General features: G+C 38.7%; 1 protein-coding gene across 1 annotated transcript in view; it reads left to right on the top strand.

Moving 5' to 3' along the window:
* rgs3a (regulator of G protein signaling 3a) overlaps positions 1 to 15,304 on the top strand; it is a 177,932-nt gene that overhangs the window by 7,921 nt on the left and 154,707 nt on the right. The window contains 4 exon segments of the mRNA XM_059358232.1: positions 10,706 to 10,756; positions 13,378 to 13,436; positions 13,975 to 14,069; positions 14,438 to 14,506. Coding sequence (XP_059214215.1) covers positions 10,706 to 10,756; positions 13,378 to 13,436; positions 13,975 to 14,069; positions 14,438 to 14,506 — 274 coding nt within the window.

Raw genomic sequence — 15,304 nt, forward strand, 5'->3', positions numbered from 1 at the left:
TCCTTTGGTCTGGTAATGAGGCTGCCCCTCCTTATCTGGTGACACCCTGAATCATTTATGGAGGCCATTAGCCGAACTGGAGGAGGGTGCACCTGCACTGTTTACTGTAAGACTAAAGCCTCATCCATTATCCAGTATTCAACTGTCCATACAAATGAATATGGATAAGGTCTTACAGGGGTGCGCTTACAATTTTGGGGGTGGCTTTTGCATACGTGGGTGTGTCAGGAAGCGGTCTGGGGGGGAGGTTCTGACTGTGGCTGACTTTAAAGGCCTATTCGGAGGATTAATTTCCCCACAGCTTTGTAGTAAAACATCAGAGAAATGTGTATTTTTATTGTGAAATTGCTGTGTCGTTACAGTACAGAAAAATTATTGCTTCAATGAGAACCACTGATATTTCAAAAGAATGGAGGATAATAGGTCATATATTTAAGTAGAGCTGAGCTTGTCATTTTGAAGCACTGGGCCAGAGAAAGAACCCCTATATCAATCAAGCTTTTTGCTTCAATGTTTATGGCCCATGAACAGCTCTCTCGCTTACCTCTGAGGCGTTATAAAGTTCTCCAATCTTGTTTCTGTTGAAAACTTTTGCATCATAATCCCATGGCTTCTCAACACACGGTTTCTGCTGGATAAACATTTACTTGGCAGCTAAGTGTCTTTCTGAAGTTCACTGAGCAAAGTTCGGAGAAGGGGTGACTTGAAAAAATAGCTGCTGCACCTCAAAGGTCAGTCCATCTTGGGCGAGCCTGAGCTGTCCTTGTGGGTGAGCACCATTTAGCTTGCTGAGCAGCTTGCTGAGCAGTGGCTAAAGGGTGTGTGGGCCGAAGTTGACCCTTACTTCAGGGATAAAACCCTTCACTTTCATCATAAGGTGGCATGCAAGACACAAAGACTTGGCGTGGGTCTTTCTTGAGAAGCTGTAGCATTTATATTTACCAACAAATAGCTTAAATTGTAAACACACTGCTTTGCAATGTTCAACTATAACTTTACTTCATACTCACCATCGCACACAAGCTCTCACTCCCTTTTTTTGGGTAACATTTATGCACACAACCTACGCACTTATTGCAGTTATTTCTTCCTGTGTAACAGTTTTTGGTTTAAAAACATCTTAGAAATACATTCCAGATGCTTTGGCCTGATGGTGAGTAGACTTTATACAATACACTTGCAGAAACCCTGAAACATTAATATGTGAAAGTAGAAAACATCGGTTTATGGAGGTAGTCAGTGAAGCTTCCTGGGAGCATTATGCTGCATGAGCTACACCCAGATCTGACCAGTATAGCACACATAAGCCACTTGAGTTCACTTAAAAATTTGCTTGTACACCCATATTCCAATTACTTAAATTCCTGACCTCTGCATTCTCCCAAAAAAAGATCACAATCTTTCCTGTGTGGTCCATTTGAAAAAGCCTTGCTTGGCATGCCTGATATCTAGCATTCCATCTAAAACAATTAAGTTAATACTTTGCTTTCTAATATGCGGCGTCATGTTATGCATGATCCTCCCTCTTGGGGTCTCACTGAGTTCATTCTGATAGTGTGCCCTTTCAGAACTGGGTCAAACTCTGCCAGGAGCTCGACTTCTTCCAGAAAGCTTCTATTGTTTGGTAGAGTGTGTCTGCGGCCCCCGAGGGAAAGATTTTGCACTGCCAGAGAGTGAATTACAGCCACGTACCTGGTTAGGGCCTACGGTTTTCACTTCCCCCTGGGCATTTGTAGCTTATCTGCAGTGTAGTTTTCTCTTCAACAAACCTGCAGTTTCATCCCATGATATGTTATGTATAGATTGTTGTCAGTTGTTTATGTTGATGATTCTGATTAGAGTGTTTGATTGCATTATTTTGTCATTATTTCCTTCACTTTACATAAAGACTTCCCTGATTGCAACTTATGCCGCCCTTTTCCACCCATTCATCTCATCACTGTTCTGTAACAAACAACAAACCAGAAACAAGAAAGACACTTAAACATCTTTACAGACACACACATGCACACACTGAGGCTTCCAGCAACTGGGACACAAATGTTTTTTGTTGCCTAATCGTAACAGAAAATGGCCCAGTTTGCTGCCTGAAATTTTAAAGTAACATGACAGGTTTTGATGTGTAACTACTGACTGGAGTGGTTTGAGCTAAGTTTCATCTTTGCTCAGCTTTTGTGTTTTGCTACCTTTTGTTTGACAGTCATGCTCCCGCTGTAGAGTTGATTACTGCACCACTGACTAGAGTTTGAGGCAGTGCCTGAGTCAGGCAGAGAAAACTTATAGATAAAGGGCAGAAGGGGAGAGAAGAGAGGAACGAGTGATAAGACATTAGAGAATAGATAGAGAAACAGGGAAAGAATAAAGACGGTTTGCCAGATTTAAAGATAAAGATAAAGTGCCAATAAAGGGATATTAATCAGAGACCATCCTCTTGTAAGGAATTCCTGTACTTTCTTCTTACTCTTCTGTCTCGTCAGTATTCATGAGGAATAATAATGAATGTCCAGTCTCAGAAATCAGAGAACTGGGTCTTAAATTTAGAACGAGGACAAGGGATGCTTCTACAGAAAATAACACGAGGAAGATGGTACAACTAACAAATAAAGACTGTTGTGAGTTGTGAAGTATTTGTGAGTTTGTGCTTTGTTACATACCATTTATCAGTGTTGGATGTTCTTGAGAAAGTCAGAAGAAAATACATTTTGGAGGCTGTCATTCTCAGTACCTTTCTTCTTTGTTTGTAATAATTACCACTGTACTTGTTGACTTACTCTCAATTAACCCTTTAATTAATATAAGAACTTTACCAGCAAAAAACATCACCAGTTTTAATGTCTTCTGTGCTCCCCTTATTTGTATTTTCATTCCATCTTTTTTTCCGTGCATGGAGCAATTATCTCTCTTCCCCTCCTCAGAAGCCTGCCAAAGATTGTCAGTAATTGATGGAAATTTCTTGTCTTCATGATTAAAGTGCACAGAGCGTTTGAGATTATGAAATATTAAACACAGGCCAAGGCCTTTTAGTAATATGAAATGTGTAGTCTTCCAGATACTGAATCCCCCCCAGACCTTTCTCTTTGTAGCCATCAAACAATGCCCCACTATTTCTCATGTATTGTATTGGCATTGGACATATAGGTGTCTGCCTCTATGGATTCAATGGGCGCAATACATTTCATTTACTCCTCCTTTTAGGTAATGTTGCGAGAGCTGTCTCACAGGTTTTGGCAGTTAACTCTGAAGAAGGCGAGTTTTGGAAAGTTATATAACAAGCCTGTTAAAAGAAATTCAGCGAGGAAATGAGAGGACACCTTGTCTCTCATCTAATCTGCTCTTTGTTCCCCTTCGGATCAAATGGGATGAATTGGCGCTCACCCCAAATGAAAACTTTGAATCTTATACACAGCAGTTTCCAAACTTTTCAAAATTGGTCCTCTTCTCACAGAAAATGTTACAGAACATGGATTAACTCCGGTCTCTTTTCTTGCTCCTTTCAGCTGATAATGGCTACTTTAGCCGCCACATAAAGACCAACACTGTCCCCTGGCTTTGCCTTATGGGGTGCTGGTGGGGCACAGGTTTTTCAAATGTAAATGTGACACAGAATCAGCAAAGCCTATTAAAGCAGAGAGAGGGAAAGAGAGGGAATGAGAAAGAGGGAGTGGGAGGTACAGCTTCACAGATACAAACTTAACCTTCTAACCAGCTAGAGTATGCCCATTTCTCCACCTTATTTGGTAATTAATTTACCAATATTTTGGGATGACAGTCTGTGCTTTTTAAAAAATCTTAGACCATTCATTCCATCTTTGTGAGGAAAAAATGCAAGGACGCTTTAAAAAGAAGAGGACACAACACAAGTGTCCTGTAAATTGCGGCCCTGGGTTGTTATCATCGTCTTCACAAAAGCCCGAGAGGTTCATGCCAGTGTAGCATTCTCTTGAGTGACGGGCAACATCCCTGACAGGGCCCCTGTTGCAATGACAAAGGAGGACGTTTTAGGCATGTTGTTGTCTGACAGAATGTGGCAAAATGGATGCTGCTGTTTTTTTTGTCTGGACAGAACAGAAAGTTCATCCTCGATCTGACACATGGCAAGATGACATTTTTGATTTTCCATTGGCAGTGCACAGGGAGCCACAGCAAAATGTAGATATGCCATTTTGCTCACAGATTGTATAAAAGACTCGGATGTACGGTAACCATTGTGACATCAGCCATTAATGAAGCTTTGAGTTTGGCATTTTGGCCAGTGCCAATTTGGACAAGAGGTTGGAGCTAGGAGGAGTGAGGGGCGGTTCTGACAGAGAATATGCCAAAAAACATGCCCTAAAGCATACCCTGTCCATCTATTTTAACCTTAAATTAACCTATAATTTACCAAATGAACATCAAGAAGACATGGGAATAGCAATTAAGGAAATATTTACTGAGGTAATAAATTGAGTTATAAGTATGATAATTTTCTCACAGCCTTCTATAAAAGCAAACTTCTTTTTGCAACCAGTGGAGTCGCCCCCTGCTGGCCACTGAGAGAATGCAAGTTTAAAGCACTTCCACATTAGCTTCACTTTTTATATATATTTTTTAACAGTCTGTGGTTTCTCTTTCCTGGTCTGTGTGTTTTGGTGCATGAAAAATGACATTATTCAGTGCGTACCCTAGGTACGGTATCTATACAAAATGAATCGGCTGTAGTCACGTGCTGTTACTGGGCAGGAAACACAACTTTGTGGTGTAATTGAGCTGGCACAAGGTAAGGCTCAGCAGGGGAGAAGTCAGATCGGAAGTGGCCCACTGTCAATGTCAATATTAGTGTGCATCTTTTAGTGGCTCTAGGCTTTTAAAAAATAATCCCTCTCTGCCTCCCTGCTTCAATTTGTTCATCCATGACTTGCAGCCTGTCTTCTTTTTTTCCCCACATACCATTTTACAAACTTTTCTTAATGTATGAAAGGTGTAGTTGGAAGTCTGTTAGTTAAGACAGGATTTAATAACAGCGTCACTGTCAATGAAAATGAAATCTGGCTTCAGTTTGTCATGTCATACTCCTCATGTCATACTTGTTTCAGGAAATGAAGCAACTATGACATGAGCAATTTCTCCAAAATATCAATTAATCATGAAATGTCTGCTTTTTTAAGATAATAATTAAGAAAGATAATGCCTGATATCAGAGAGAGTTGTCAAAGCGTTACAAAGTGTTTCTATCTTCAGTCTGGCATTGCCAACACACTAAGTTTGAGGTATATTGGTTAAATCTCTGACCAATGTCCATGGGGGAGGGGGATTAAAATGTCCCTAACCAATCAAACACTACAAAAAAAGAAAAGTTGGGCGAACTCAAAATTTTAAGGCAACAAACTTCGATAAAATTTTAAGTTGGACAATTAAACTAAATATTTTAAGTTTTGTTTTTGAGTCTGCTGAACTCTGAATTCAGATTTTTGTCAACTCAACTGTAAGTTATAGTAACTTATAATTTTACATTTTAATAACTTTTAATCCTTACTTCTGCAATGTGCTGAATTGGCACGATTGTAACGCCGCTATGAAATGTCAGCTAATGTTGCGACCACAATTTTGAGTTAGCATTGATACGCTAATGGCTACTCTTGTAGCTGTAACAAGCAGCGCCGCTAGCATCAGTTAGCTGCTAGCATCATTTAGCCGCTAGCTTTCGCAAAAAAAAAGGAATAAGAGTTAGCAGAACTATTGTCCCTTGTTGTGAACCCCAACTTAAAGATATAAGTAACAACAACTCACAAACTTGTTTTTGAGCATACAACTGACTTGCTTTGTTGTGCTAGCTTACATTATTGCCCTAAATGTCAATGTCATTAATATTTCCAGGTTTTACCAACTTAAATCACTGCTTTAGGCCAAAAAATACAAGTTGGCTTTTTTGCAGTGTAGAGACCAACAGTAAATCTAATCTCACTTTAAGCCGACACCAATGCCTAACCATGCCAACTAGTTTTGCCAAGGATTTTCAGAGTGCAATGGAGCAAAGTTAAAACAAACTAAAATGTTGAGCGTTATTGGTAAGACGTGCCGTCTATGTAAACAAATCTTGGCCACAGCTTGTCACCAGCTTGACAACAGCATTTTTCTTGCCCATGGTGCTGATTGCTAATCATTTGTCCCCCTGCAGCAATCATTAGGCTGATTGGTTTTTTAAAACAAGAAACTGCTGTTTCATGTCATGATGCCAGACTAATCAGTCAACCTGATGGAGTGGACGTATTCAAAGGTCTGGACCCAGGCAATTAAAGATACCTGTATGAAGAATTAAGTCTGCCATCGCAGAAGCCATTGACAGTGTTGTCCCAAACTGGAGACAATTATGTTTTTAAATTGATAGTGGGGACTGGTGACAGTGTTTGTTTATATAAGAGAAGTAGAGCAAATAATTAAAGTTACACAAGGACTCAGGGAAAGTTATCTTTTAATATGGAGCTTTGTGAATACACACATGACTCTACATTACAAAGAAATGCTGAAAATGTAGTGTTTTTGTAATTTCTTGGCAAAGTAATATATATTTTCTTAAGCAAAATAGTTGAGGTCATCCTTTTAAAACATTTTTTATCTAGTTTTCTGTCTTTCTGCGTAACCTGTTCCGCCTCTCCAAGGTGCTCAGTACTTTTATTGTTGTGGGGACTCATTATTTTTTTACTGCTGCTATAAAACGTCTCATTCTAGACTTTTTATTATGCTGCATTATTGTAATTACAGACTCTCTTTCTCTCTGTAAAGGCTGTAAGGCTGGCATCTCCCTACCACCGAAGGCTTTTTTCCCCTTGACCTTCCTTTACCTGGACAAGCCCGGCATTTTAAATTCACTCCTGCTCTAAATCCTGCAATGCATTACAGCACACGAGCTCCATGGCATCACTGCCAAACAGTGAATGAATTCTGTGCATTTCTGAACGGACATACCAATGGACGAGGGATGGGGAAGTGTGAATTCGCTTAAGATCTTCAGTAGATTGGCAACAGCATATCCAAGCCGAGTAAGAATTTGTAGACCTCTATGAACATTTAATATTCTTTTAATTCCTTGAGGCAACTGGACTTTTCTTCTTGATGGAAATGTCTCTGATTAGAGTAGATTGGGTGGTCATGCATAAACCCCAGTGATTTATTCAGAGAGCTTTTCAGAGCACTGTGTAGTATATCCATACTGTACGTGTGCCGGAGTGTATTCGCATGTGTTGGTGCGTCATGTTGTTGTTTTCAGTTGTGCATGTGTAGACCCACACTGCTGTCTCATCTGCCATGCCCTATTTATTCACTCCTACACTCACAGGCTGTAACCTCTGCTTCCAAAATGTCTGTGTTCCTTTCGTACAGGCCATCTGCTTTCTAAAAAGACAGCCCTCTTCTATTTTGTGCCTCCTTATTCTATACTCTTTCCTCCCCTGTCTTTGAAAACCTCTGCGTGTTAACACCCCAAATGACTCATATTTACCCCGTGGTAATTACATTTGTCTTTCTTTGTATGAGCTGATGTTAAAAGTCAAGTCAGTTTATTTATAGACCAGTTTTAAAACACCCTGTAAAGTGCTTTACACAGTAAAGGGGGAAAGGGACAGAAGTTGACAAATTATACATTGGCAAAATCACAAATTGACATACCTAAACACTCAGAAAGCCAGAGAAAACAAGTGGGTTTTTAGCCTGAATTTAAGAATACAAAAACCCCCACAAAAAAAGCACATTCACCTTTATGCCTCAAGCGACTATCTGGGACAGAAAGCTGCAGCTTTGACAACGTCTGTGTTCTGAGAGGACAGTAGGAATGTAAAAGGTCACTGGGATAGGATGGAGCTATAGCCTCCTCAAAGCTTTAAAAATTAAAAGTAGAATCTTGTAGTCAACACAAAATTTCACTGGTGCAATGATGTCATACTTGATTTTTTTTTTTAGATCTTGTTAGCAATAGCAATAGATATAGTGTGTTGGACTTATCCAGGCAAGAGGAAATAAAAACATGGATTATTTTCCCGAAATCTCTAAAAGGAGTCTTGCTCAAAGATAACTCTAAGATGGCCAAAAGACGACCTCAGAACTGAATTATTTGTTTATAACATTAAAGATTAGTGTCAAATAAATGGCAAGTTTCTAAGCGTAACTAGAGAGTTGTCTTATGCTGCAAGCTTTATTTACAGATAAGGTTAATGTACTTATTAAGTGGAGCCATGTATTGACTGCATGTCTTATGTTCCATGCTACCACCTGCAGTGTTTTACGAATAAAGCAAGATCCCATTAAAGGATCAATACAACATCTGCTCCTGCTGCCTGTTTACTGTGAACATGAATACCTTCTACCCATTTAAAACAACACTGTAAGCATGTTATGTGCACATAAACAGGATGAATTTCCCAGCAGTGCAGGACAAGAAGCCGGAAAGGATTAGTTTGACCCTACAATGAAGCCCTGTCAAATAGTACTCTGCACCAAGTTTTGCATTCTGTGCTTTGGAACCTTGTAAAACAAAAAGAAAATATGAGTTTTAGTTTTTTTTATTATGGCAGAAACTTTACTGCATTGCTATTCTGTTGGTGCTTATGAGCAAAATTTGTGTTGATAAATATGAACAGCTGTTTCCAAAATGCAAAACCAGACAAAGCAGTAACGTTAATTTATTTCACTTTGACAGTCCACCACTTCAAGGTGTTTAATTACATTGTTTACCAAAAATCTGGTCAGCTTTTACTTATCCATCTTTGGCCCAAATGCACAGCACTGAATGTTAGAAAAGTATGTGTTTCTCCTACAAAGTTGGACTTAAAGTAATCAGTATTCACTTGTACTGTCTGTATAGCTGTACTAAAACTGCATTTACCGTTATCCATTCAGTTTGGCTTATAACTGCAGTGTGATACAGATTGTGTTTGGTATTTTAAAGACCTTACCTTCAAGTTCAGACGTACCAGGAAGATATTTCAAACAGTGTTCTCACTTTGTTCTACCTCAGCCAGCAGCAGCACAAAACCATGCCAAGTTCAGTGTGGGAACGACAAACATCCCTTGTACCCAAGCTCTGAAGTGCCAGCAGCGTTATCACACAACGAGGCTCTCACATTTTAGCTTTAGACTGTGCTCTTATGAGCAGGATTAATTTAAAATAGCACAAAGCCAATGTTAGCAGTGGCCATGTCAACATGGCTAACAAGTCTTGAATCTTGAGCTGTTAGCAGTGCTAGGAGACTTCCAGGAAAGTCGAGAAAAAGTGACAGATGATGGACAGTGGACAAAGACACACACACACACACACACACACACACACACACACACACACACACCATACACCCAAGAAACAAGTAAGTTACAACAAATATGCATTTATTTTGTAAATTTAGTTAAACTTTTTTATAGAGCTGTTTGGGCCTTTGATGGGATATGACACAATGTGCAGCATGAATACATTTCTGCAACCAAAACATGCCACACACACACACACACACACACACACACACACACACACACACACACACACACACACACACAGAAGGCTACCGGCCCCTGGAGGCAATATGACCTTTCAAAGCTGTTTGCTCTCATTTCCTCTGCTGCCAGTTCTCTGATGTTGTCAAGTTCAACATCCTGTTAGGATTCATGTGGTATTTTCTTGTTTTGATTTTTGAAAGTGAAATGAAATTTAGTCATGAAAATTTAAAGGCTGATTGTATATTAATGCCAAAATTAAATGATTGATGAGAAATGAGAAGACTGGTGTCACTCATTATACAACCGATGCAGATCTGATAGCTAGCTTAGCTTAGCTTAGCTTAAAACCGCAAGGCTGGCTACACTGTGACATTGCCAGGCCAAGAAATACACAAAATCATTGGAAAAAAAACCTAACAGCAATCACCCTTGGGTATACATTGGATAGTCAAAGATATGTGAAATGTTACATAATTTGACAAAGTGGTAGGGCCTATCCGACATTTCTGCTGTGCTTATTTTATGTACTGTGTTGCTTTGCTAGAAGCTTTGATAAACTAAATCAACCCAACAGCAACACCTCACAGCCATTCAAACTCACTGCTAGTTTTGAGTTAACTCAAGCTGTCATTGTGATTAGTCTGTGGCCCGATAGGTAAATTTGGTCTCTGAGCTAATGTCAGTAAATGTGTTGGTATTAATAAGATATGAAAGCATCAAGTCATGCATTTTAGATGAATGACATGTATGCACTTTACATACTGACACACTTTCCTCAACCCTGTTTTCTCAACATGGTTAATATTAGTGTGATGCAGGGTTTTAAAATATAAAACTCAATGTGGAAATCATCAAAACTGAATAAATTTTTCCAGATCTAATAGATATATTTGGTCCCCAGTATACTTCCTGAGCAAGTCTTTAAGCTTTCTGGATGTTGTTTATGTATTATCTGCTCTAGTTTTTCCAATGTGTTGTACACAGATATGGTAATATTAATGGTCCAGAATTTCCTTTGAGAAGGACCCCCAAACACCAAACCATATATACGATGCACCTAAGTTTTCCACAAACGGCTATTGTAAACAAGCAGTACTGTAATTTGTTTTGTAATTCAGCACGTTACCTTTGTCTTCATGCTAAGCTAATGTAACCAAAATGTCAGCCCATTCTTTAATGTAAACCATTTGGTTCAACAATGATACCTACCGCCCCTTCATAACCTTCCTTCTCTCATTTTCAATAGGTCAGCTGAAGCTGTCAATCATCCAGGAGCAAGAAGTACTTGTTGTTAGCGGTAAGTTTTATGAGATGCTCTTTGTGTAGAGAGACACTGCTGTGAAGACACACTTTGTACTCTGTTCATTTTTCATGAAAGAACTAACATGTGCCTGCCATAATTGAAAATTATATAGCATGGCAGTTTTATTTATATAGCACATATGATTTGCAACATAGGAAGTAAAAGATTTAATGGTACAGTGCAGATCACCTGTCAAATCATGACAGCTGATCATTAATGAGAAAAAGCGTAGGTAGGTGGGAAGGGAGCTGGGCACATTTATCCAACAAAAGTGGTTGTTTATTTTGGTCTCCAAGCAACCAAAGCTGTGCACGCTCCTACTTTTGTTTGTGATTCTCCGTCTCCTCTCTCAGGTCTTTTGTGTCCATGTCATTTCTCTGAGTGAATGGCCATTTACTCATCACATGTCAAACTAGATGTTCTCAGTAGTTTTTTTCTGTCCACTTATGCATGACACATTTGATGAAATATTTAAATATCAAATTTTTTCCACTCCAATTTACAGACACACACGGGGAACAGAATACTAAAAACACATTTTGACAAAATGCATCTCAGTACAACAGCATCACTAACCATGTCCTCAAAACTACTTAGATAGACTACTTAGTTAGATCTACACAGGTCTAACAACAACACAAAATAGGTACGGTTTTGAATGCAGGACTTGTGTCTTGTAATAGAGAATTTTCAGTGTGGTATTAGTACTTTTACTTGAGTAGACAATACGTCTTCCGATTCTACAACAGTGATTCCAAAAAAAGTTGGGATGCTGTTTCATTAATGGGGGTGTATTTTCACAACAAACACACCAGATTGAACATTAAATATATTGTCATTGTACAGTTTTCAATTGAATATACAACCTAAATTATTAGCAAATTGTCATATTTTGATTTATTTACATTTTAGACAAAATCCCAACTTTTTTTGAATCTCAGTTTTCTTATTACATGTAGCTTCTGTGATTTTACATTTGTCATCAGGTGTTATCAGATAGTCTGAGGTCATCAGGTACAGTTATTTTATCTACATTAAGTGGATGTTTTTGATTCAATTTTGAAATTTCCTGAGAAATGCCCGGAGACCAAAATGTTGGACTGCTGTCTCTTTCTTCTTGTGTTGTTGAGACCCATGTGGGAAACTTACAAAACCCTGTCATGTATTCTCATTTTCCTGAAGTAAACACAAGTAGAATAGAATATCATTCAATTTTGGCACAGGATGAAGAACTCACGATTAAATGGCTTTGCTGGCAGTGATGAAAGCAGAGAAAAAGTGCATCAAATGACAAAACTTGAGCAGCTGTTTCTATAATGTATCGTGATATTCCTTTGGGTTCTCAGTCATTGGAAATACTTAATGGCTTCTTCCAAATCATTTTCACAGCTTGTTATTTCAGCAGGCAGACATCCTCTTACTCTTCCTCCATATACCTGAACAAGAAACAGAATAATGGTTAAATAATGGGAATCAGGCAAGCTGTCTCATTCTGCCTCAGTCCCTCCCTCCGGCCCACTTCCTCAAACTCATCCCCTGCCTTTTTCTTCCTGTCCACCTGATGCCCTCTGACTTTTTCTTCTGTCCCAGTCACCTCGGCCCCACTTCCCCTTGCCCCGCAACAATCCCTTTACCTTCAATCCCAGTCACTTGAGTTGCCCTGCCCATCTGCTCATCGTTCCCATCAGTGCTGCAAATATTTAACCAGATCTTTACCACTCACTCTTTGCCAGTTTGTTAAAGTTGCAATCGTGTTATCTTGCCTTGTATTTTTGCTTCAGAACATTTGGTACTTAAACTTGAACCTGCCTGCACCTGCCTCTAAGCCTACTCTCTATATACCAGGGGTCATCAACTACATTTGTCCAAGGGGCAGAATTTTTCACTCTGTGGGTTCCAGACTTTCAAATAAAGGAAATATAATGTTCTTATGCCTAGTTGGCCTTACTAAAGAAATCCTCCTAATTCATGTTCTTTTAATTTGCTTATATCAGTGTCAACAGACTCCAAAAAAACATGGGAAATCCATTATGATAACTAGATACTTAACTAGAAAATGCTCTCAGACTTCCACCAAGGAGTGTTGGTTAAAAACGGTATAAAATATGCTAAATACCAGAACACAGTTTTTCTCCTCACATTTTCTGTATTCATCAGGCTATTATTCTGTGGGCAGGGCTGGAAGCTTTGTCGGTCCGTATGTGGCCTATGGATGATGATCGCTAGCATGTAGCTTCATTGTGGCACTCTGCCTGCATTCCCTGAGTTGTGACACAAGCTATATTAAACATGGCAGCCCATTTTTTCCCCAACCGAAGCAGCTTGTCTTGCGCATATGGTACATTTTCTTTGATATTTTTTGCTCTCTTGACTCATAACACATGCACACACTGTCTACATGAGTAAACACGATTGTGTTCGAGTGTGTTTATTCAGAAATCTTATTCACAATAGGAGCCACACTAAGGCCTATAGTGGAGCATAGCATTTGTGGGTCCAGTTTTAGATTGTTATTGGTGACATTGTGACCCAGCACCTGAAAAAAAACGAAATATACATAATTAATGCAGCAACAAAGTCATAACTTATTCAGTTCTATTTGTGTATGTTCACAGTTTTGGAGGCTAGGTGTATGGCGGAGGAGTGCCAGGGGCCATGTGACTCTTATGTTAAGGTATGCACCACTCTGCAGAATCATACAAAAACATTGTGCGGACTGTGACATGGCAGCACACTGCAAAAAAAGGGGTGTCTAATAAAAACACTAAATCTGATAATTATCTTGCTGCATGGACTGATAATTTCACTTGACAAGATTTCTTAAATTTAGATTGTTAAATCTAGAAATAAGGATGTTGAACGCTTGAAATAATAAATTAACTCTTAAAACAAGATAAATTATCTAACACAAATCTAAAGTTTTTTTTTATCTTGGTAAGAAACAAATCATTTGCAGTGCACTCTGCTTGGACCAGTTCATCGCTGCTTGCAGCTTTAATTTATCTTGTTTTAAGAGTTAATTTCTTATTTTAAGCATACACCATGCTTATTTCTAGATTTAATAATCTGAATTTAAGAAATCTTGTCAAGTGAAATTATCTGTCCATGCAGCAAGATCATTTCCCTCAGATTAAGTGTTTTTATCTTGTTTTTAGACACCCCTTTTTTGCAGTACAGGGACTAGAGTGTGTGTACTTTGCTGTCTTCCTCAGATTGGCATGTTCCCAGACAGTGATCCTAGCCACAGACAGAAGACTCAGATGGTTCCTCGCTGTAGGAACCCCATCTTCTTACAAACCTTTTACTTGTAAGCATCCAGTCATTTTGTGCTTTCATAAAATGTACCCAAAGTGAGACATACCATTTCAAGATTTGTTAAAAATGAATATATTTTGGTGCAGTTTAATTTAAGTCCTTATTGTAAGCTGGTCTTGCCTAAATCATACTTTATGTATCCTCCCGAACTGCACCTGAACCTATATGCAGGAAAAGAAACTGGATTTGACAAATATGTAAATAAGTGCATGTCTACCTTTGCATTGTTTATACACAGCTTTTTATACTCAGTTAGGTGCTGAAGTGTTGTTCATGCCAAACAAATGTTTGTGCACAGCTCCACTTGTTGGTTCGTCACAAATAATTTGAGGTAATTCATTTTCTTTCCTTTGTTTTCAGTGTCGTCAGTGAGGAGGATCTGCATAAGAGACTGCTCTTCACAATGTGGAACTCTGACTCCACAACAAGGTACCTGCTGGAAAAATTGCCGACGTCGGTGAGGATAATGATAAGTGATAACAACGGAAATTGTTTCTGGGCTTTCTTGTCCATTTAAACTCATATTTAAAATATTTGTTTTTAAGAAGCTGTAACATGTTAAAGCTTCCATCTAGAGCAGTAAAACATCATTTTATAATTGATGCTGTATGCTTCTGTGTGTGTGTTGTGAGTGTTTTTCTTTGTATCACTGTTTCTGATTCTGGCAGGGGGAATGTGTTACTCTCGCCTCCCTGCCTCACCAGACTTAAGCTGAAAAAGGGGCATTGCTGGGGAAGTAGAACATATGGTCCAATGAGTCATAAATGTCTTGTGCTGCTGTGTTGTATTGAGAGGACAGATGATAAAACGCATCATTTTGTGCTGGAACACTACTTTTGACAAGGTTTAAGGCTCTCTGTCTTGAATATAGAAAACCTGATCCCCTTCATTTTCTTGCTGTTAAATATAAACAAAATATCACATACAGCATATATTGTAAAGGTTGTACTGTATATAGGAACATGCTTAAATGAGTGAGTTAAGATCATGGAACGATTATAAAGATAAAGACCTTTTCGGGACAGTTTCTGGGACACAGATTAAGAGCGATTTACTCCTCTTTGGTACGCAATTAAGCCTCATTCACACCAAATGTCCCTTGGCATTCATTTGGAAAAGTCAGTCGGAACAAATTTTTCCAATAGTAATACACTTTTGATAAAGCAATATTATTTTATATTTTCTTTTATAGTACATGCCTGCTTTTTTAATATTAGTTTGCTCCAT

Source organism: Centropristis striata, chromosome 19 (assembly GCF_030273125.1).
Source record: "Centropristis striata isolate RG_2023a ecotype Rhode Island chromosome 19, C.striata_1.0, whole genome shotgun sequence".
NCBI lineage: Eukaryota > Metazoa > Chordata > Actinopteri > Perciformes > Serranidae > Centropristis > Centropristis striata.